This window comes from Xyrauchen texanus, chromosome 37 (genome assembly GCF_025860055.1).
Source record: "Xyrauchen texanus isolate HMW12.3.18 chromosome 37, RBS_HiC_50CHRs, whole genome shotgun sequence".
Classification (NCBI taxonomy): domain Eukaryota; kingdom Metazoa; phylum Chordata; class Actinopteri; order Cypriniformes; family Catostomidae; genus Xyrauchen; species Xyrauchen texanus.
The window spans coordinates 3,463,192-3,487,696 of NC_068312.1; the positions used below are offsets into that span (position 1 = coordinate 3,463,192).

General features: G+C 45.6%; 1 protein-coding gene across 2 annotated transcripts in view; it reads right to left on the bottom strand.

Moving 5' to 3' along the window:
* Positions 1-1,167: 1,167 nt before the first annotated feature.
* Positions 1,168-24,505, bottom strand: part of LOC127630678 (leucine-rich repeat and transmembrane domain-containing protein 1) — a 28,714-nt gene continuing 5,376 nt past the window's right edge. The window contains exons 2-3 of one of the 2 annotated variants that reach the window (XM_052108328.1): positions 15,443-16,036; positions 1,168-5,398 (exon numbers count right to left, since the gene is read on the bottom strand). In XM_052108328.1, the coding sequence (XP_051964288.1) occupies positions 4,923-5,398; positions 15,443-16,036 (1,070 nt within the window). In that variant the 3' untranslated portion in view covers positions 1,168-4,922. Of the gene's footprint in view, positions 5,399-15,442; positions 16,040-24,505 lie in introns of both variants that reach the window. The other variant, XM_052108327.1, reaches the window with a different exon arrangement.

The window sequence follows — 24,505 nt, forward strand, 5'->3', positions numbered from 1 at the left end:
GTTACATTTAAGTAACCCAAGATGTTCCCTTTACAAAAAGATACACTTCTGATGCTGCCCTTTGGGAACGAGAATACCCACGGCGCCGCACTGTGGCTGTCCGGACCCCCTACGGATGTGAAGTGTGCTCACAAAAGCGCGAGAGGCCTCAGACATGAGCTTGAGATGTCGACTCAAGGACATAAGAGCCCGGAGTGGCAAGAACATCCAAACTATAAAAATAGCATGAATGTGTGCGGAGAGGACCAACCTGCCGCATCACAAACTTGCTGCAGAGGGAGACCTCTAGCCAAGGCTTTAGAGGAGACGAGCCCTCTAGAAGAGTGAGCCCTGATACTTACTGGCGAAGCCTGACCGTGCGCCTCGTAGGCCAGGGCAGTAGCGTCCCTCACCCAATGCGACATAGTCTGCTTGGAGGTGGCCACCCCCCGGTTGCGGCTCACATGGCAAACTAATAGTTGCCCTGACTTATGCCACTGGCTAATGCGGTGGACATAAGTCTAAAGGGCACAGACTGGACACAGTCTGTGAAGTCTTTGCTGCTCCGGAGTTGCAAACGGCTGGGAGCAGAAGGCTTAGAGAGTGACCGGATGTAGGGTCGCCAAAGGCACCTTAGGCAGGTAGTCAGAATGAGGGTGCAAAATTGCTTTGGTCATTCCTGGGGCAAACTCTAAACAGGCTGGCAAAACAGACAGAGCCTGTTGGTCCCCAATTCTCTTTAGAGAGGTAACCGCCATAAGAAAAACCATCTTGAGAGTCAGAAGTCTGTCAGATGCTGAGGTTCAAAGGGGTCTCAACCAGACCCTCAAGGACTATTGCTAAGTCTTATGAAGAGGTCCTGGTCCTAGCAGGAGGCCACATTCGCATGGCTCCACGAATGAAGCGAGCGAGTAGAGGATGCCTCCTAAAGGGCACCCCGTCCATAAAGGCGTGGCAAGCCGAAATGCGGGAAATACAGCCATCAACTCGAGACAGTTACTGTGACAACCGAGCTGACGACCCTCCCATTCCCCTTGAGCTGAATGACCACTTAAGACCACTACCCAGCCCGTCAGGGAGGCGTCTGTCATTAGCAGCCTGCAATGACGAGACGCACTTAGAGTGAGACCCAAGGTAAGAAACCGGGGTCTGAATCACATAGAAAGGGAACAAAGCCCGCAGCGCGTAACCCTTATCAGCCTAGTGGATTGGCCCTTGGATAAAATCCCCTAGCTTTGAGCCAAAACTGCAACGGTCTCATGTGTAGAAGGTCCATAGGGATCACTGAGACCTATTAATTGTTGATACTGATGAACAGTGCAACCTTGGCCTAGCCTGAATTTGCTCAGGGTGTTCTGAATGGACTCGATTCGAGCAGGAGACAATTGTGCCCGTGATAAAATTCCATATGATCCCCAGATAGGTAGTTTTCTGAGTGGGAGAGAGGATGCTTTTCCTGGCGTTGAGCCTCAACCCCAGAGAAACCAGATGAGCTAAGACGATATCCCTGTGCTGAACTGCCAGTTCTTGGAACTGTGCTAGGATCAGCCAGTCGTCTATATAATTCAGAATGCGGATGCCCCAGAGTCGCAAAGGAGCCAGTGCTGCATCCATGCATTCCGTGAATGTGGGGGTTAATAGGGCTAGGCCGAATGGAAGAATCCGATACTGGAAGGCTTTGCCCCCGAAAGCAAACCTCAGGAACTTCCTGTGCTGTGGTAGAATTTCTACATGAAGATACGCATCCATGAGATCAGTCGTGACCAGCCAAACGTAATCGTCCTGATAATTAGCATCTTAGATTTGAACACCCTGACTGAGCAGTTCAAGCCTAGAAGATCTAAGGTCGGACGCATTCCCCCACCCTTCTTGGGAACCAGGAAGTATTTGCTGTAATAACCTGACTCTTTCTCTGGAAGGGGAATACGTTCTATGGCCCCATAGACTGAGAGATTTTGCAGTTCTTTCCACAGTAAACATGCCTGCTCCGGTTTACGGTAGTGGGGACCACGCTGTTGAAACACGGAGGGCGGCGTGCAAATTGAATTCGGTAGCCCTTTACTACTGTACTTAGGACCCACATAAAAATATCTGGCAGAAGTTTCCACGCTGCCAGGCTCTCTGAGATGGGTATTAATTTTAACACTTCCTGTTGAGGGGGTGTCGAGTGCTCCGCGTCCTGAATAAATGCAGGAAGCAGCGAAACACCCAACTTCTTGATGGAAGCCTCTACCTCCCGAAACACCGGAGGTGGTGGGAATGGAGAGGTTTCGTGGGGGTACCGGGAGGGGCGAAGTGGATGGTGCGCGTGCCCCGTCCCGAGGGGAGCTACCCCCACAAGATTAGGCACAAGACCGTCAGGGTTTCTTTCTCTTAGAAATTAGCGTCCTGAGGTCTTGCTTTGGGGGCTGCTGAGGGCGAGCACGACTTGCCACGCTTTGCTTCTGAGCCTCCCTTCTATCAGGACCGAGTCGGGTGTGTAACCTGGAGATGACTGTGCTCATAGCGTCCCCGAATAGGCCAGAAGGCGAAACCAGGGCATCAAGGAGGAAAACTCTACCCTTGTCCTTGATGCCTGATAGGTTGAGCCAAAGGTGTCTCTCTGTGCTGACCAAGGCAGACATAGACCGGCCAATGGCACGGGCTGTTTGCTTGGTCGCACGGAGAGAAAGATCTGTGGCTCAATGTAGCTCAGAAAAAGCCTCTTCGTCGAGCGTGGCACCCGCACTCAGGTCCTTCAGCAGGTCAGCCTGGTACGCCTGTAACACTGCCATCTTGTGCAGAGCAGCACCAGCCTGACCCGCGGCTTGATAAGCCCTCCCCACTAAAGTGGAGGTAGTTCTGCAAGGCTTTGTGGGGAGAGAGGGTTTTTTTTTTAAGTGATTACCCGAAGCGTCTCTTCGACTGGCGGCATCATTGAATACCCCCGTGTCTCAGCACCCACGATAGTCGAATATATCGACATCAAGGGCACGAAGACACAGGAAGTAAAAAGATTCCTCCATGAATGAGAAAGCTCATCATGGAGGTCATCAAATAAAGGAAGGGACTAATATAGTGTTCCCCTCCCTCTTATGTTTTTTTAGCCACCTGACAGAAATCTGTCTTGTAGTTTGGAGCGTTTGGGGGGTCTTTTGTTCACATGGCCAGTCTAGCTGTAGTCTGGCCACAGCCCCAGTAACCACCTAGAGTAATTTCTCAGACGCTTTATTATTATGCGTGGAATGTACAGAGGTTCAGGGCCCTCCTCGTGAAACGAAGAGGTGCTGAGGTGCACTTCAGGCTTACGAGAAGGATCAGCTGGATCTGGGGAGAGAGTGAGCGATAGGGACGGACCCGTCTCTCGCTCCTCAGCCAGATATATGTGAGAGCCCCACGATGAAAGAGTGGGTGCTAACTCCCGGAAGTAAGCGAAAGCAGATCGCAATGCTCGCACCCGCCCTGCTCAACGTGAGAGCAGCATGCTCTTCCCCAAACAAACAAAGCAAAACTGATGCGTCTCCCTCTCGGCCATAGAGTGTAAACAAGGGAACACGCATCGTTTGCTTTCAGTCATTCTCTCTTTTTTTTTTTTTAAGAAAAAAGAGAAAGGTAAAAAGGTTCACTGCGCACTGCCTAAACAATTCTAACTCCTAACAGAGGAAAGAATGTTTGACAGGCTCATAGAAACACACACACAGAATGATCTCTGAAGACAAAATATCTGACGATGCTCCGGTGATGCATCTATTTATAGCCCAGCCCCAGGTGCATCCAATGATTACACCGGCAGAGGCTATAAATTCCAGTCAATGTTCATTGACCTGTTACACACATATTCACAGCTGGTCACACACATAAAGGTGTTCCCAAAGCGCTTCCAGCGCAGTATCAGAAGTGTAGCTTTTTGTAAAGGGAACTACTTGTTACATGTTGTTAAAACAAGTGTACTTTGTCCATATGTAAATACTGCTTCTTAAAGCTGCAGTGTATAATTTCTTTGCCACTTGTGGCACCTGTGGTGTAGAGCACAACAGTCTAATTCCGGAAGTAAAAATCCAACATAATTTTCCATAATCATCCAGAGAAAGATCCACAAATCAGTAACAAATCACAGCAAAAGAGCTCTGCAGCAGCCACTCACACCCTTGCTGGACTGTAAACAAAGTAGTTTAACAAAGCATGCCAAAAGAGCTCTGCAGCAACCACTCACATGACCAAAACACCACCATTCATACCCGTATGCATTTGGTCAGACAAAAAGGCATCCCTCCTCCAACTTATGCAAGTGGTTGAGTCAAAAGTTGTCATATCAGACAACTCAAACATCCAGATCAATGTTTTGAAAATGACAGAGTGGTTACTCCCTTCGGGAACTCACCTTACATTTATATTAGCGTTATCTCTGCTTAATTATATATCTTTTTAAGCATTGCCCTCTGAAATATCCATATTGATTGACAACTAATTTTAATATAAAAAAATAACACACTTCACATTTAACAACGTGCACTGAACAAAGACAGGTTAGATTTGTTCCTGTTTAAACAAACAAACAAAAAATCTGATATGTTCATGTGTTTCTTTGGCCTTACAAGAGCTCTGTAGAAACTGTATTGACTTACCAACAATTAATTTTTTTTTAAACAGCATTGGAGGAATAAGAGACTTTGGATCAGTTTAAATTTACCCTATTAATAGCTAAAAAGCAAATATAGAAGCAGCAAAGATACCATTATTGCTAAATTGACTTGAAATATTGTCTGGACTACAGTTTTGGAGATTTCCCCGGTCAAGTAGATATTAGCTGTACTTGTCTGACTGGAAAATAGCTGCCCAGAAGTGTTGCCAACTTTTTGTATTTGCATTTGTACCACTTGGGACTTTGTAGATGTACAACTATATCTGGTCACTGACCTCCTTGGTGTGTATTTGTGCTTCATGTGAATTGTATAATGTTTGCATCACTCTAGCTGCTCTTTCTCCTCTCTCTCAATATTCTTTCGTTCTTCTCCTCTGCCCATCTCCTTGGCTTTCTTCTTCAGCTCTCTTTGATACTTTGCGTTAATTGCTGCGTATGCGCATCCATAGACAGCTGCTGCTAGCATCATCAGAAATACGATCCCACACACCACTCCTGTGATGACCACTGTAGCTATAGCATGTCTGTAGTTCACAGGCCGCGGTCGCTGCTTGAGCTCGCACTCAGGGAGTGCTGCCTCACCCTGAGGGCTGAAATCATTGCTGGATGGAGCTCTGGGGCTTGGGTGGAGCTGTCCGCTGAGTGTCCGGTGCTTGTTGTCCAGGTAGTGGATGTTGGCGAACAGGTAGCTATAGCTGGTGATCATGCAGGCATGGAAGAGCTCATAGGGAACTTGACGAAGGTCTCGCTGCAGCATGATGTGAGGCTGGACACATGTGATGCTGTCAACTGCTCCACCTTAGAAAAATAGAAAATGATGAGGTAGAAAGGGGTAATAGATGAAGATCAGGTTTATAGAACAGGGTTTTTCTAAATTTACACATATGTTTTTGTGTTTCTTAAATTTGTGTGAAATGTGTGTGAAACGCTCTGTCCCAAGAGCAGCTTTGTGACTCTCTGATCACTGTCTGGGTCATCTTCTTCCAACGTACAGTCATATACTAAAATCAAACAAGCCAGTAGCAAGGACTGTAGAGAGACGGACCAATGAAACAGAGCGGGAACTATAAACCTGCTTCGATTGCACGGATTGGAGTTTTTTAGGCTGCAGCCACAGACCAGGACGAACTCACAGATACTGTTACATCATATATCAGTTTCAGTGTGGATATGTGCATTCCTACTAGGACTTATCATTCAACAATGACAACCTGTGGTTTAAAGCAGAGCTCAGGCAGCTGGATGCTTACAGGGTTGGGTATAAAGTCTTGTACAATCAGGCCAGGAACACACTGAATAAGGAAATCAGGCCAGGAACACACTGAATAAGGAAATCAGAGTGGCTAAAATAAGTTGCTCTGAGAAGCTGAAAAACCAGTTTTCAACTAACGACCCTGCATCAGTGTGGAGTGGCATGAAACAAGTCACAAATTACAGGACTCCTACCCCCAACCCTGTGGTGGACCAACAGCTGGCTGACGACCTTAATGTGTTCTACTGCAGATTGAAAGGACCAATCTCACACCCCACACAAACTATGACCTTCACTTCACACAAACACCAACACATCCTGCAACCCCCTCCTCCTCCCTCCTGCAACTCAACCTGTACTTAAGATCTGTGAAGATGATTTTAGCTAGGTCTTTCGGAAAAAAAGACAAGGAAAGTTTCAGGCCCAGATGGCATCTCACCAGCGTGTCTTCTACCCTGTGCTAACCAGCTGGCCCCTATCTTTACACAGATCTTCAAAAGATCACTGCAGCAGTGTGAATTCCCATGCTACTTCAAATGCTTAATCATTATTCCTGTCCCAAAAAAACTAAATTCACAGGACTTAATGACTACAGACCTGTCGCCCTGAGGTCTGTAGTCATGAAGTCATTTGAGAGACTGGCGTTGGCCCACCTGAAGAACATCACTGCACCCTTTCTAGATCCCCTTGCATTCGCTTATCGAGCAAACAGGTCTATGGATGATGCAGTCAACATGGGATTGCATCATGTCCTACATCATCTGGACAGACCAGGGACATATGCAAGGATCCTTTTTGTGGACTTCGGCAATTCGGCTTTCAACACCATCACCAACTCTCTGTTCCCATGTCTATTTATCAGTGGATTACCAGCTTTCTGATGGACAGGCAGCAGCTTGTGAGACAGTGGAAACTCACATCCAGCACCTGTAAAATCAGCACTGGTGCCCCCCAGGGATGTGTGCTCTCCCCACTACTCTTCCCTCTCGACACCAATGACTGAGTCGCCAAGGACACCTCTGTCAAGCTCCTGAAGTTTGCAGATGACACCACTGCCATCGGGTAGTGATGAGATCAGAAGGGAGGTTGCATACAGAAGGGAGGTTGAACAGCTGGCTGTCTGGTGCAGTCAAAACAACCTTTAGTTGAACGCGAGATGATTGTGGACTTGAGGAGGAACACCCCAACACTGACCCCCCTCACCATTCTAAACAGCACTGTGGCAGCAGTGGAGTCATTCAGATCCTGGGCACTACCATCTCACAGGACTTGAAGTGGGTGACACACATTGTCTCCATTGAGAAAAAGGTCCAGTAGAGGTTGTACTTCCTTCGCCAGCTGAGGAAGTTCAACCTGCCACAGAGGTTGCTGATTCAGTTCTACTCAGCAGTCATTGAGTCTGTCCTCTGCACTTCAATAACTGTCTGGTTTTGTTCAGCTACAAAATTAGACATCAGATGACTACAAAGGACAGTTCGGACTGCTGAGAGGATTATTGGTTGCCTGCCCATTACCTATTTGAACAGTTCAAAAAGGCCTTCTGGCCAACGCTTCAGAGCTCTGAGCACCAGAACCGTCAGGCACAGGAACAGTACATTTACATTTACATTTATGCATTTGGCAGACGCTTTTATCCAAAGCGACTTACAGAGCCCTTATTACAACCTGGAGTTAAGTGCCTTGCTCAAGGACACAATGGTGGTGGCTGTGGGGCTCGAACCAACGTCCTTCTGATAACCAGATTACCAGATTACCAGTTATGTGCTTAGTGTGGGTGAGAAACAGATCAATATTTGAGACCATTTTTGCTAGAAATCTTTCTCTCTGCCCAGTAGGTGGCAATATGCTTGAAGAATGTGAATCACCAAAAACACAAGAAGAAAGTGAACGTTAAAGTGGAGATTGAGGGGAGGAGATTTAATAGTAAAAAGGAATTACATTTTTATCCGTTTCTCACCACATCTCTCATATCGCTTCTGAAGACATGGATTAAACCACTGGAGGCACTTGGATTAGACTACTTTTATGCTGATTTATGTGATTTGTGGAACTTCAATATTTTAGCATCGATTCACTTTCATTGTATGGACCAAAATATCTGAAATATTCTTCTAAAAATCTTAATTTGTATTCTGCAGATGAAAGAAAGTCAAACACATCCAGTATGGCATGAGGGTGAGTAACTGATGAGATAATTTACATTTTTGGGTGAATTATTCCTTTTTAAGTGTGATGTAACTGCCTGTTCTACCTCCTCCTCTACCTCCGCATTTCTTTGCATTCCTTGCATTGTTGAACATGTTTTAGCACAACAATAATGCCATATGCAATTTAGACCATACACATAAACTGATTTTAATGTAATTTTTTCATACATTACAATTTAAAATGGTGATCATTGTATTGAAAATAACTTTTTAATCTTTTCATTTCTGTTATCATGTCTCCGTTTTATTTTTTGTAATAAGATTCATGTAGTGTTTATCATAGATAAGTGATGTATTTTAAAAGTTGGCATACAGTGTTCATCCCTGCTCATCTATGTGAATGTGCCTTGGAAGCATGAGGACTGCAGATGTGGCCAGGGCAATAATTTCCAATATCCGTACTGTGAGACACCTAAGACAGTGCTACAGGAAGACAGGAAGGACTGCTGATCATCCTCGCAGTGGCAGACCACATGTAACAACACCTGCACAGAATCGGTACATCCAAATATCACACCTGCGGTACAGGTACAGGATGGCAACAACAACTGCCCAAGTTACACCAGGAACACACAATCACTCCATCAGAGCTCAGACTGTCCGCAATAGGCTGTGAGAGGCTGGACAAAGGGCTTGTAGGCCTGTTGTAAGGCAGGTCCTTTCCAGACATCACTGGCAACAACGTCGCCTATGGGCACAAACCCACCTTTGCTGGACCAGACAGGACTGACAAAAAGTGCTCTTAACTGACGAGTTGCAGTTTTGTCTCACCAGGGGTGATGGTCGGACTCGCATTTATCGTCGAATTAATGAGCATTACACAGAGGCCTGTACTCTGGAGCAGGATCGATATGGAGGTGGAGGGTCCGTCATGGTCTGGGGCGGTGTGTCACAGCATCATCAGACTGAGCTTTTTGTCATTGCCGGTAATCTCAATGCTGTGTGTTACAGGGAAGACATCCTCCACCCTCATGTGGTACCCTTCCTGCAGGCTCATCCTGACATGACCCTCCAGCATGACAATGCCACCAGCCATACTGCTCATTCTGTGCATGATTTCCTGCAAGACAGGAATGTCAGTGTTCTGCCATTGCCAGCAAAGAGCCTGGATCTCAATCCCATTGAGCATGTCTGGGACATGTTGGATCGGAGGGTGAGGGCTAGGGCATACCTGTCAACATTTGGTACCAAAATCCAGGAGACCTTTTGTGCCGTTATGATTAAATGTGCTGAGTAACGTCATTTTCCCCACCTTGTCCGATATTAAAATCAGTGCAACACACTTTGCAAAAATGTGTGGGCATTGTCGATATGGTTTCGAGATATGAAATTAAATTCTTCCATCCAGCTGTTGTTAAATTTATATGTATATTTGTTATTTTCGCCGGAGCATCACCTGTGTCTGCTCCTCCCATCTACCAGTGATGCTTGATTCAACTTCCCGCGTCTACTACCTGCACAGATGTTAACAGCGCAACTGGGTTGTAGGTTGCCAGGTTGAGATCACAAATGGGTTGAAATGTCTATGATGTGTCGATTGTGTGAGTAGGATGCGTCTCATACAAGATCTGGCAACTGGACAAACTTGGAATAATATATTGATGTGATTATTTATATAACGAGGTTTGGGCCATACAATTTACTGGTTTCCTGGGAGAAATAAAAAAACGGGGGGGGAGGGGGGTGCATAATTAAAATGCATTACATTCTTGTAGCAGAAGAGTTAATCATTGATAAGACAATACAAAAAGCGGCTTTAGAATACAATGTATTGTTTACTACCATATTATTGATCATAAGTCAATCATTGGCATACAGTTCACAGCAATCCATTTCACAAGTGAATTTGTCAATCAATTCAAGATTTATTATGAGGGCTTGTTTAAGAGCCCGTCAATCTACACCTGCGTCAGACATGCTTGTGTAGTATCTCGGGTGAGTTGCATCATAAACATAAAATTTTTAGTTCACGTTTCAAGTTAAATATAGTTTAATACTCAATCTTCATCACATCTTGGGATCCCTTAGATCGAATTTGCACTACTTCAAGTGTTTTGAACGTGTTGTTCTTCCTACTGAAGTGTTTTCTTCACTTTATAAAACGTGCGTTGCTCATACAGCGGAAATTTCACTTACTGCCCTCTGTAAATCTTCCTTATTATGGTGCGATTAATTGCGTACATTTTTTTAACGTTATTTTTTGTTTATATTTAAAGATAACTATGTATCATTATTTCATCAATATATATTGAATTATTTTTATGTGAGGGGCTTTCTCAGGAAATATTTGTATATGGGACACCATGTAATTAATTCGATTAAAATTTTTCATCGATTGACAGCCCTAATAAATACACACACACACACACACACACACACACACACACACACACACACACACACACACACACTGGCAGCAAAAAAATTGAATAATGTACAGATTTTGCTCTTATGGAAAGAAATTGGTACTTTTATTCACCAAAGTGGCATTCAAATGATCACAATGTATAATCAGGACATTAGGAATGTGAAAAATTACTATTACAACTTCTTAAATTACTTCAGAGTTCTCATCAAAAAATCCTCCACATGCAGCAATGACAGCTTTGCATAACCTTGGCATTCTAGCTGTCAGTTTGCCCAGATACTCAGGGGAAATTTCAACCCATGCTTCCTGTAGCACATACCATAGAAGTGGCCGTCTTGTCGGGCACTTCTCATGCACCTTACAGTCTAGCTGAACCCACACAAGCTCAATGTGGTTAAGATCTATAAACCTTTTCCAATTATCTGTTGTCCAATGTCTGTATTTGTTTGCCCACTCTTTTCTTTTTGTTTTTCTGTTTCAAAAGTACACCCCTGAGTCCTCTCTATACTGTTGTACATGAAACTGGTGTTGAGCAGGTAGAATTCAATGAAGCTGTCAGCTGAGGACATGTGAGGCATCTATATATGGAGTGGTGGTGTAGTGGGCTAAAGTATACATCTGGTAAGTAGAAGGTTGACAGTTTGATCCCCACAGCTACCACCATTGTGTTCTTGAGCAAAGGCACTTAACTCCAGGTTGCTCCGGGGGGTTGTTCCAGATAAAAGCATTTGCCAAATCCATAGATTTAAATTTAAATGTAAATCTATTTCATAAACTTATCCTCTTGTTTAGTTGTACATCTGGGCCTTTCGCCGCTCCTTCTGTCCTTGTTAGAGCCAGTTGTGCTTTGTCTTTGAAGACTGTTGTGTACACTTTTGTGTGAAATCTTCAGTATTTTTTGGCAATTTCAAGCATTGTATTGCCTTCATTCCTCAAAACAATGATTGACTGAGTGTCTAGAGAAAGATGTTACTTTTTTTTACAATTTTTAACCTAATATTGACCTTAAGAAATGCCAGTCTATTGCATAATGTGGCAACTCAAAAACAAACACAATGACAATGTTAAGCTTCATTTAACAAACCAACTAGCTTTCAACTGTGTTTGATATAATTGCAAGTGATTTTCTAGTTCCAAATTAGCAATTTAGCGTGATTACTCAAGGATGAGCTGTTGGAGTGATGGCTACAGGAAGTGGTGCTTGTCTTGATTTGATAAAAATCTAAAAGTCACCACATAACTTTTTTCAAATAGTGATGGTGCTGTTTTTTACATCAGTAATGTCCTGACTATAATTTGTGACCAGTTGAATGCCACTTTGGTGAATTAAAGTACCAATTTCCTTCTGAAATTCTGTACATTATTCCAAACTTTTGGCTGCCAGTTTATATATATATATATATATATATATATATATATATATATATATATATATATATATATATATATACACACACAAACAATATGATGTGGATATTCTTGATAAAATTAATTACAAAGTGTAATTGCATCTTGTAACAGGCCATCTTACTGCTCAGGAAGGAGACACTTTCTGTCTCCTAGATTAACGTAGTTTGGTGCGAAAAGTGCAAATCAATCCCAGAACAACAACAAATGACCTTGTGAAGATGCTGGAGGAATCATGTAGACAAGTATCTATATCCACAGTAAAACAAGTCCTATATCGACATAACCTGAAATGCTGTTCAGCAAGGAAGAAGCCACTACTCCAAAACCCCCACAAATTAACCAGACTACAGATTGCAAGTGCACATGGGGACAAAGATCTTACTTTTTAGAGTGCTCTGGTCTGATGAAATAAAAATCAAACTGTTTGGCCATAATGGCTATCGTTACGTTGGAGGAAAAAGGGTGAGGCTTGCAAGCCGAAGAACAACATCCCAACTGTGAAGCAGGAGGGTGACAGCATCATGTTGTGGGGGTGTTTTGCTGCAAGAGGTACTGGTGCACTTCAAAAAATTGATGGCATCATCAGGAAGGAAAATTATGTGGATTTATTGAAGCAATATCTCAAGACATCAGCCAGGAAGTTAAATCTCAGTCGCAAATGAGACTTCCAAATGGACAATGACCCCAAGCATACCTCCAATGTTGTGGTAAAATGGCTTAAGGACATCAAAGTCAATATATTGGAATGGCCATCATAAAGCCCTGACCTCAATCCAATAGAAGATTTGTGCCCAGAACTGAAAAAGCATGTGCCAGCAAGGAGGCCTACAAACCTGACTCAGTTACACCAGTTCTGTCTGGAGGAATTGGCCAAAATTCCAGCAACTCATTGTGAGAAGCTTGTGGAAGGCTACCCAAAACGTTTGACCCAAGTTAAACAATTTAAAGGCATTGTTACCAAATACTAACAAAGTGTATGTAAACCTCTAAAATCAATGGTGATCAGGAACCACCACCACAACAACAACAAACAATTTCAAGTCATGGCATCCTCTCATATTATCGCTTTGTGCATTGCATGCCACATGTTTACAATAGCTTCTTCAATCAGCAATGAGGGATTCACATCTGATAAATGTAAGGAATTAGTCAGGCTAACTGTTACACCTGCAGCGCCTCCTATCTCTCCTATATGCCACCAGAGGTCGCCATCCCCTGAGTACTAACTTTCAAGAACTACATCTCCCATAATCCTCCGGTTAGACTGATTGTTCACTTACCTGTTCCACATCAACTCTGTCTATTTAAGTTACCTATTTATTTGCATTCATTGCGAAGTCTTGTTTGCCTTGTCAACATTTCTGAGCGTTAATTACCATTCCTGTTTACCCTGTGTTTTGTCTCCTGCCTCTTTTCTCGTATTTTCCAGCCTGTTCACAAGTTTTTGGATTTTATGCATGTTTACCGGATTACCCCTCTGCCTCTCGGATTTACTTGGTTTGCCTTTCTGGACTGTCTGCCCGTGTACCAAACCTTTGCTTGCCTTTTGTTTTCCCTTTATTTGCTACTTTTACACTATTTACACTGTTATTAAAGCTGCACATGGATCTTACCACAACTTTCCCGGCATCTTTGCTACACTGACGGAGAAGGTTAATGAGTTAGAGACACTCATCCAAACACTAGTGGAGTTTAATGAAAGATAAGCCGGTAGATACTTTTTCGGATGTTGGTAGTACAGTGAGAAACGTCTCCGGAGCGAACGTCTTGGTCTCTGGGTCGGGCGTCTCAGGATCGCTTGGGAGCCTTCCGGGTCCGTGAGACGGGGGCGTGCACATCCTGCGGGGTGCTCGACGCAGGAGCTGAGAGCTGGGCCCAGGTTGAGGTGGAGTTGCACGTTTCTTTGACGCAGGAGGACGCCCTCGGCGAGCAGACGGAGCGTGGCCCGTGGCGGCAGGTTTGCGGTGGGGAAGGATGTGTGATATGGCCTCCGTCTGCTTCTTCACCATGGAGAACTGTTGGACGAAGTCCTCGATGGTGTCGGCAAAAAGACCGAACTGGGAAACAGGCGTGTCGAGGAAACGTGTCTTGTCCACTTCGTGCATCTCGACCAAGTTCAGCCACACGTTCCTGAACCACGAGTGTGGCCATCGCCTGCCCGAGTGACGACGCTTTCACCTTCCTGGCCCTGAGGGCGAGGTCGGTCACTGAGCGCATTTCCTGCAGCAACTAAAATAGTTATCTCTGGGGTCCTACGCCAAATTTTTCATTAATAAGGTCATAATAAGCTGAGGTTAGTGCTGCTGGTTAAGGACAATAGAGGGCTGTCATGTGTACTTCATCTTAATCAGCACACATGGTCGTGATTGGTTAATGTTGTGTCTCTACTAAACACCTATACAGAATGAGTTTACTTGCATGTAGACATATAAATTGAAGTGTACTTCAGGTTCGGTTTGAATAATTTTGATTTGCTTTTGTGTCTTTTCTGCAATCTCCTGATTATTTTAGTATTGTGTACTGCACCCAGAGCTGCATGGCAAAAATGGCAAAAAGCTCAGTGTGGAAACTATCCTCTCACTGCTGCATCTGGGATGCTTCTGGGATGAGTCACCACGTGAGAATGGTGTAATCTGTTATTATGGGCGGATGTGTGAACCTGCCATAATGGTCAGCCATTGGTTCAATACAAGTTAAGCTCAATCAATAGCATTTTTGGAATAATGTTGATTATAAAAATTAAATAAAAATAGTGGTTACATTGAGGCACTTACAATGGAAGTGAATGGGGCCTCTTTTTCTGGAGGGTTTAAAGGCAAAAATGTGAAAATTTAGCTTCAAAAGTCAGATCACAATCCAAATACATTTTAAGGACCCACTGAGATTTTTTTATTTTTCTTCAAATGTGTTCTTGTGAAAAAACAAGTCATAAACGCCTGGGATATGACGATGGTGAGTAACTACTGAGAGAATTTTCATTTATGGGTGAACTATTGCATTAAATGCAGTATGTTTCCATATGACTGGTGTGACTGAATCATTGTGTAGTTATATCTTTCAACTCTTGTCATGACCAGATGAAACGTACAAAGCTCAAGTACATAAACTTGAATTAATAGCAATGTCTATTCAGTGCTGGGTAGATTACTTCTGAATTGTAAGCTTGGTACACTGTTTGTACGATTTCACAGCCCTCCCTCTCCCCTGACCCTCTTCTAAAATTACTTATCAGACTTACAAAGTTAATATCAGCAGTAGGCTAATTTAGAATGAAAATTTTGAAAATAGAAGAAACATATTAAATGTATCAATTGAAAATCTATAATGAAAATCAATAATTAAAATAATTGACAGTAAATTGATTTTTAAAAGATTAAAAAAAATAAGGGGATAAGTAAATTATAAAAAAGATTTCTGTTGTTGCCTGATGAATATGTAAACATGTAATTCATAAAAAAAGTTACTGCAATTTGACTTTTATGTTGTTTTGATATGTTATGTAGTCTAATTGCAAATACTTTATTTTTGTTGTCTAATTACTTTATCAGTTACATGTAATCCATTTTTACCAGCAATATGTATGGTGGATTTTACCATTTTGTTACCTTTGAAGGCAAATGTCTCCAGCCATAGCTTGAGTCCAATCAGATGACAGTCACATCTCCAGGGATTACCCTTCAGGTGAAGAACTTTCAGATTACCAAGAGACTCCAGGTGTGTATGGTCCAGCTTGGTCAGCCGATTGAAGTGCAGGGATAGGTGGGTCAGATGGTGGAAGCTATCAGCGAGAGCTCCTGGTAGACCTCCTAAGCTGTTATAGGACAGGTCCAAGAGGGTTAGGTTTCTTATTGAAACCAGTAGGCGCCGGTCCACCTCCCGGATAGAGTTATTGGCCAGAATGAGGATTTTCAGGCTTCTGAGTCCCAGAAGGGCACTGGGGGAAAGTGTAGTGATTGAATTGTTGGCCAGGTCCAGAATTTGGAGTTGAGGTGTCTCTTGGAACGACATGGAGCTGAGGCCTCGGATGCGGTTGTTTTGGAGATATAGCTCTATTGTGTCTTGTTGGATCTTGTGAGGAATGTCATACAATCCTCGTCCCCGGCAGTCCACCACTTTGGTGTGAGTGTCACATGAGCACTCCTTGGGGCAAGAGGAGACTGCCTGGAGTAACAACAGGCTGGATAATGCAAACACCACACCTGCTGAAGAAACACATGAATGGGGGAGTTACAACTACATTCATTTTACCTTAACTGTCAGGCTTTTTTGGTGTTCCCTCAAACAATATTTCAGTTATATTTATTTCTAAAGTATTGTTCCAAAGCAACTAATCATTTTATGTTCAGGACTAAAGTAAGACAGTAGAGTAGCTATTGAGGGACTTTTTCTGATGCACTAGTGGTGTAAGGCTGTCAGTTTTAAATTTTGTGTGGCTATATGTTTGATAAGAATATAAAAGGTTTCTGGAACTGGTGTCAAGTTGCAAGTTAATTCCGGTCTCTGCAAATAGAGGGCGGACGAGGGTTTGAATATTTTATGGGCTGGCTCGTGCCTCATTGTTTAACAAATGACCAGGTTAATAGGATTTGGAAGTCTTCAAATGTAGATTGCATTATCAATAGTCTCAGAAGGTCAGAAACAGACAGTGTTGGGTAAGTTATTCATTAAAAATATTCCACTGCATTATTATTACTGATTATTATATATTATTATTATATTATAAACTGATTATTAATTTCTTCTCTAAAATTGTCATCAGATTACTTAACTGATAACTTAAAATCAAATCACATTACTAATACTTTCTAAAACACCATACACTGAAGAAATTCAAAAACAAATATAGCTGCAAGGCTATGGCACCATGAGGATTAGGATTTTTGTCCAGTATGTGGCACTGTTCTGAAACTGCTCAGGAAGTATTTGGGCATGATGTTTATCATGCAGGAACGCATTCAAGAGTTATAAGCCACATTTTCTATCTCCTGACTAGTAGGGGGCAGTGCGCCAAAATGCTGCAGGCAACCTCAGGTTCTAATGGTGATGACACGTACCAAGTTTCGTCCCAATCCCTCAAAGCATTGTGGAGATACAGCCTCAAGTTCAATTTTGCGTGTTCTTCGTCAAATTCGTTGAAGCGCCATTCGAGAACAGTATGGTTTATAAAATTTCTGTGAATAAATTTTTGTCGTGAGTGCCTCTTGATCAGGGCTGTCAAACTCAGTTCCTGGAGGGCCGCAGCCCTGCAGAGTTTTGTTCCAGCCCTGCTCTTAAATGCTTTCTTGTAATCTTCAAGCATTCCTGAAGACCTTGATTAAATGCTTCAAGTGTGTTTAATTAGGGTTGAAGCCCTCCAGGAACCGAGTTTGACACCTCTTCACTAGATGATGCAGGCAAATTTTCATGGAAATACGACAAATGGCCTAGGACGAGTTAGAAAAAGTAGGTTTTTCAGAAAATAAAAAAATGCCGGAAAAATTTTCATGACGGAAAATGACGTCATAATGCACTCGAATCGTCTTAAGCCAAGGAATCAGAGGATGTTTGTAGGAATCATAGTTCAAAAGTTATTAACATAAATGTGAGGGCAAATTTGGGCTGTTGGTGGCGCTAGAGAGTTTGATGTAGAGACCCCAAATTTGTTGTGGTAATAGATCAGAGTGCCAAAATTTCAGAACTTTCCCACAAGCAGTTCTATGGGCTGCCATAGACTCAAGAGCAGAGGAAGAAGTGGAAGAATAATAATAAGATGAAAACTAATGAAAAAAATGTTGCCCCTTCGGAGCTTGACCCCTAAATATATATTTCTCACTTACCTGTTATGGGGCTTACATCCAGACTCACATATGAACAAAATTCATGTTTTACATATATTCTACATATATAGTATTATTTTAGAAATATTTGTAACCTAATCATGTATTTAAACATAATTCAATTAGAGCTGTCGAAATTAACACATTAACAGATGCAATTGATTTCAAATGTTTAACATGTGAATTAACTGTGATTAACGCATTTACTGATTTTACATTTCTGTAACCCTCAAGATGTATCCATTGGGGTCATTGCAGTGACACATACAAAACATTGATTCTGTGTCAATGATCAAGTGATCGAGAAAGAACGTCTTAACCGTATTATTTTGTACAAAACCAACCCAGATGGGACCTGTGAAAAGCTGGAGTGAAACATCAGGGTTTCCCCGGCGCTGTGCTGCACATCCTTCTTACAGTTTGGATAAAGAATAATTTGCATGTGCACTGCCAGCACTAAAAGTAAAACAAAAGAGTTCAATACAAGCGCTTTTCCTGTAGACTTATCATCATCTCGGATGAGGCCGATGACAGTGGTGTCTTCTGCAAACTTCAGGAGCTTGACAGAGGGGTCCTTGACAGAGGGAGAAGAGTAGTGGGGAGAGCACACATCCCTGTGGGGCACCAGTGCTGTCTGAACAGGTGCCGGAAGTGAATTTCCCCTGTCTCACAAGCTGCTGCCTGTCTGTCAGAAACCTGGTGATCCACTGACAGATAGACATGGGAACAGAGAGTTGGTGTAATTTGTTCTGGAGTATAGCTGGGATGATGGTGTTGAAAGCCAAACTGAAGTCCACAAAAAGCATCCTTGCATATGTCCCTGGACTGTCCAGATGTTGCAGGATATGATGCATCCCATGTTGACTGCATCATCCACAGACCTGTTTGCTTGATAAGCAAATTCAAGGAGATCTAGAAAGGGTGCAATGATGTTCTTCAGGTGGGGCAACTCCAGTCTCTCAAATGACGTCATGACCACAGACATCAGAGCGACAGGTCTTTAGTAATTAAGTCCTGTGATTTTTTTTTTTTTTGGGGGACAGGGAGAATGATTGAGCATTTGAAGCAGCATGGGACACAGTTATCTATTGGAGATCTGAGTAAAGATGGGGGCCAGTTGGTTAGCACCGGATCGAAGACATGCTGGTGAGACGCCATCTGGGCCTGAAGCCTTCCTCGTCTTTTGTTTCCCAGATCTTAAGTGCATGTTTAGTAGCAGGAGGGGGTGGAGGGGGGTTGCAGGAGGTGTTGGTGTTTGTATGAAGTGAAGGTCAGATTGGGTGTTGGGAGTGGGATTGGTCCTTTCAAATCTGCAGTAGAACACATTAAGGTCGTTAGCCAGTTGTTGGTCCACCACAGGGTTGGGGGTAGGAGTCCTGTCATTTGTGAGTTGTTTCATGCCACTCCACACTGATGCAGGGTCATTAGCTGAAAGCTTGTTTTCCAGCTTCTCAGAGTAACTTATTTTAGCCCTCTGATTTCCCTATTCAGTGTATCTCTGGCCTGATTATACAATACTTTATCCCCACCCCTGTAAGCATTCGCTTTGGCATGACGAAGCTGTCTGCATTTTCCTGTAAACCACGGTTCATTGTTATTAAATGATAAATAAGTCCTAGTAGGAATCACACAACCTCACAGAAACTGATATATGATGTAACAATATCGGAGAGCTCGTCTAGGTCTGTGGCTGCAGCCTCAAAAACAATCTGTAAAATCGAAGCAGGCTTGTAGTTCCTGCTCTGCTTCATTGGTCCATCTCTGTACAATCCTTACTACTGGCTTGGTTGATTTTTATTCCTGCATGTAGTTTGGAGAAGATGAACCAGACAGTGATCAGAGAGTCCCAAAGCTGCTCTAGGGACAGAGCGATATGCATACATTATTGTTGTGTAGCAATGATCCAGTATATTCCTGTCTCAGGTGGGGCATGTAATGTGCTGTTTGTAATTGGGCAGTTCACGTGTGAGATTTGCTTTGTTAAAATCCCCAAGACTAATAATACCTGAGTCCGGGTATTGTTCTGTGTCTGTGATTTGATCAGTCAGATGTTGCAGCGCTGTGTTCCCACGAGCGTTTGGCGCGATATACACATTCCTGCGGTGAGTAGAAAGGCTTACAGTTAATAAAGAGCAATTCTAAATTAGGACAGCACATTATCTTTAATGATCTTACATCAGTACACCAACTTTCATTGATGTAAAAGCATGTTCCACGCCTCTCGTTTTCCCCATTAACTCCGCGATGCGATCTGCTCTGAACAGCTGAAAGCCCGGCAGATGTATTGCGCTGTCCGGAATGGTTTCACTCAGCCAGGTTTCTGTGAAGCACATGGCAGCAGAGTTTGAAAAGTCTTCGTTTGTACGTATGAGGAGATGTAGTTCGTCCGTTGTTAGGAAGAGAGTGGAGATTCTCTAGATGAATGCACGGCAGTGGTGTACGAAAGTCGCGGCGACGGCGCTTCACCAGCGCACCGGCTCGTCTCCCTCACCTGTGACTTGTAGTGCGTTTAAACAATACAGCTGCGCCTCCAACTAGAATGTCCAGTAAAACATCAGAATATTCGAAAACCAGGAAAAGGTTGACTGGTATATGCTGTTCATCCCTGGTAAAACTGACTGGATTACTAACACTGGACAAACAAACAAAAACAACAAAAAACTGAAGAGCTCCAAACCAAGGCAGCCATTTGCAGCGCCATCTTGTCCATCTCCCATCATCTCGCCATCTTCTTCAGCTTCTTAACCGCAATTAACTGTGAAATATGTGATTAATCGCGATTAAATATTTGAATCAACTGACAGCACTAAATTTAATGAATTGAAAATCAGTAACTTCATTACAAGAATTCAAAATGTAATGTGTTTACACTACTTCTTGTCCAAAATTTTTATTAGATTACATTAATTACTTTGTAATCAGATAACACCCAATACTTGAAACAGACTGTACACAGACTGTATAAATTATTAAGTATGCAGAGCTGTAACAGGTAAAGTGGCATAATCTTTGTTTATCGCCACATAAGTGGGGGGTTGTGAATTGTTTTTAACAAAACTTTTATGTGATATCGCCATATAATGGCAGCATGAACGTAATACAAGCATCCTTCTCCTCGAGAAAAATGCAGTTTTCATTCTCAAGGGCAAGAAATTCTTGCTCAAGGGCACATGGATAGTGGTAGCTTAACTTTCAGGTACCATCTGTAATGATGACTGCCACACCACACCACCATATCGAGGGTGGTGGAGTAGAGGTAAGGATGGAATTCAAACATCCCACAGTTCTTTAAACAGGTGAATTAGGGCAGCATGAAGACCAAGGATATTGTTACGATCCCCTGTTGTCTGCCCCGTGTTTCTCGTGTCACCTGTTATGAACTACATTTCCCACATTTCCCGGCCCTCATCACTGCCAGCACTCAATCATTGTTCTCACCTGTTTGTCGTTTGATCATCACTCTGCCTGTGTATTTAAACCCTGTTGGTTCCCCAGTCATTGTCGATCGTTGTTTGTAGATGCCTGGATGTTCATGTTTTGCCCTGCTCACTCTGTTCATGTATCCTTTAAATGTTTTCTTGTTTTTGTTTCAGTACTCCCATCATGGATGTTTCCTTTGTTCCTGTCTGTCTAGGTTTCACCTTGTTAAATAAAACCCACATTTAGATCCGCACTCCTCGTCTGCCTCCTCCTACTAACGTAACAGAACGATCGACCCAAATATGGATCTAGCGGTTCTCCAAGCGAAATGTCGACTTCTCAGCCTCATACAAGAGGACCGTCCTGTGGAGGACCACATCCGCGATTTCCTCGAGCTGGCGAGTGTCGCGGACTTCCCGGACTCCTCCCTGGTGGTTTTCTTCAGGGCCAACCCCCCCCATTCGTCCATGGCTCATCCCTTCACGCCTGCCCCGCCTGCCAGCGAGCCAAACCCCATGCCTGCCTTGGTCAATGAGCCAGCGCTGCCAGCTTTGTCCGCCCGGAGGAGGAGGAGGAGAGGAAAGGCTTCCGCTCCCCAGTTCACGCCAGCCACGGTCAGCGAGCTAGAACCTACGCCTGCCACGGTCAGCAAGCCAGAGCCGACGCCTGCCACGGTCAGCGAGCCAGTGTTGTCAGCCTCGTCCGCCCGGAGGAGGAGGAGAAGAGGAAAGGCTTCCATGGCTCCGTCCCCAGAACCACCCATGGCTCTGCCTTCTATGTTCAGCAAACCAGAGCTCACGCAACAAATCAGTGCCTGCAGCCCCGACCGTCAGTGAGCCATTGCCTGTAGCCTTGAACGTCAGTGAGCCAGTACCTGTAGCCTCGAACGTCAGTGAGCCAGTGCCTGTAGCCTCGACCGTCCCAGAGCCAGCGCCTGTAGCCTCGACCGCCCCGGAGCCAGCGCCAGTAGCCTCGACCGTCCCGGAGCCAGCGCCAGTAGCCTCGACCGTCCCAGAGCCAGCGCCAGTAACCTCGACCATCCCAGAGCCAGCGCCAGTTGCCTCGACCGTCCCAGAGCCAGCGCCTGTAGCCATGACCGTCCCAGAGTCAGCGCCTCTCGAGCCTCCCAGGGCACCGCCTCTCAAGCCTGCCAGGGCTCCGCCTCTCGAGCCTTCCTCTGCTCCACCCCTCGAGCCTTCCACGGCTTCAATCCCAGAGCTTTCCACGGCTCCGCCTCTTAAACCTCCCTCGGCTCCGCCTCCAGAGCCTTCTACGCCACCGCCTCCCTCGGCTGAGCCTCCCTCAGCTCCACCTCCTGAGCCTCCTATGGCTCCACCTTCCATGGCTCCGCCTCCTGAGCCTCCCTCGGCTCCATGTCCTGAGCCTCCCTCGGCTCTGCCTCCAGAGCCTTCCACGGCTCCGCCCCGTGAGCCTTCTATGATGCCGCCTCCAGAGCCTCCCTCGGCTCCGCCCCCAGAGCCTTCCATGGCTCCGCGCTCTGAGCCACCCTCAGCTCCGCCTCCTGAGCCTTCCACGGCTCCGCCAACCACGGCTCCGCCTCCTGAGCCTTCCACGGCTCCGCCAACCACGGCGCCAGTAGCCTCGACCGTCCCAGAGCCAGCGCCAGTAGCCTCGACCGTCCCAGAGCCAGCGCCTGTAGTCATGACCGTCCCAGAGTCAGCGCCTCTCAAGCCTCCCAGGGCTCCGCCTCTCGAACCTCCCAGGGCTCCGCCCCTCGAGCCTTCCACGGCTTCAATCCCAGAGCTTTCCAAGGCTCCGCCTCCTGAACTTCCCTCGGCTCCACCTCCCGAGCCTCCCAGGGCACCGCCTCTCGAGCCTCCCAGGGCTCCGCCTCCAGAGCCTTCTATGCCACCACCTCCCTTGGCTCCGCCTCCTGAACCTCCCTCGGCTCTGCCTCCAGAGCCTTCCATGGCTCTGCCTTCCACGGCTCCGCCTCCTAAACCTCCCTCAGCTCCGCCTGCTGAGCCATCTACGACGTCACCTCCAGAGCCTTACATAGCTCCGCCCCTGAGCCTTCTACGATGCCGCCTCCAGAGCCTCCCTCGGCTCCACCTCCTGAGCCTCCCACATTTCCTCCTCCTGAGCCTCCCTCGGCTCTGCCCCCAGAGCCTTCCATGGCTCCGCCTCCCATGGCTCCATCTCCTGAGCCATCCTCGGCTCGGCCTCCCGAGCCTCCCATGGCTCCGCCTACCACGGCTCTGTCTCCAGAGCCTTCTACGGTTCCGCCTCCTGAGCCACCCATGGCTCTGCCACCAGAAACCTCCATGGCTCCGCCTACCAGGGCTCCGCCCTCGGAGTTCCCCATGGCTGTGGCCCGGTGGCCGACTCCCAGACCTCCCAAACCTGTCCTGTGGCCGACTCCCAGGCCTCCAGACCCTACCATGCGGCCAGCTCCCAGGCCTCCTGAACCTGTCCTTGTCCTGTGGCCAGCTCCCAGGCCTCCTGAACATGTCCCTGTCCTGTGGCCGCCTCCCAGGCCACCTGACCCAGTTCCCGTCTTGTGTCCTTCTTGTACTGCCTGTCTGCCCCCGTGGACTGCCTGCTTGCCCTCTGTGCCTCCTTGGACTGCCTGTCTGCCCCTTGTGCCCCCATGGACTGCCTGCTTGCCCTCTGTGCCCCCTTGGACTGCCTGCCTGCCCCATGTGCCCCTTGGACTGCCTGTCTGCCCCTTGTGCCCCGTGGACTGTCTGGTAGCCCCTTGTGCACTCCTTGGTCTGCCTGCCCCCCCTCACTCCTTGGACAATTTTGATTTTGTTTTATGGGTATTTTTTCTTTCTTTTGTAGAAGTGTCTAGTATCCGCTCCTTAGAGGGGGGGTTATGTTACGATCCCCTGTTGTCTGCCCCGTGTTTCTCGTGTCACCTGTTGTGAACTACATTTCCCACAATTCCCGGCCCTCATCACTGCCAGCACTCAATCATTGTTCTCACCTGTTTGTCGTTTGATCATCAATCTCCCTGTGTATTTAAACCCTGTTTGTTCCCCAGTCATTGTCGATCGTTGTTTGTAGTTGCCTGGATGTTGATGTTTTGCCCTGCTCCCTCTGTTCATGTACCCTTTGAATGTTTTCGTGTTTTTGTTTCAATTCTCCCATCATGGATGTCCACGGCTCCGCCCCGTGAGCCTTCTACGACGCTGCCTCCAGAGCCTCCCTCGGCTCCGCCCCCAGAGCCTTCCATGGCTCAGCCAACCATGGCGCCAGTAGCCTCGGCCGTCCCAGAGCCAGCGCCAGTAGCCTCGACCGTCCCAGAGCCAGCGCCTGTAGCCATGACCGTCCCAGAGTCAGCGCCTCTCAAGCCTCCCAGGGCTCCTCCCCTCGAGCCTTCCACGGCTTCAATCCCAGAGCTTTCCAAGGCTCCGCCTCCTGAACCTCCCTCGGCTCCGCTTCCCGAGCCTCCCAGGGCACTGCCTC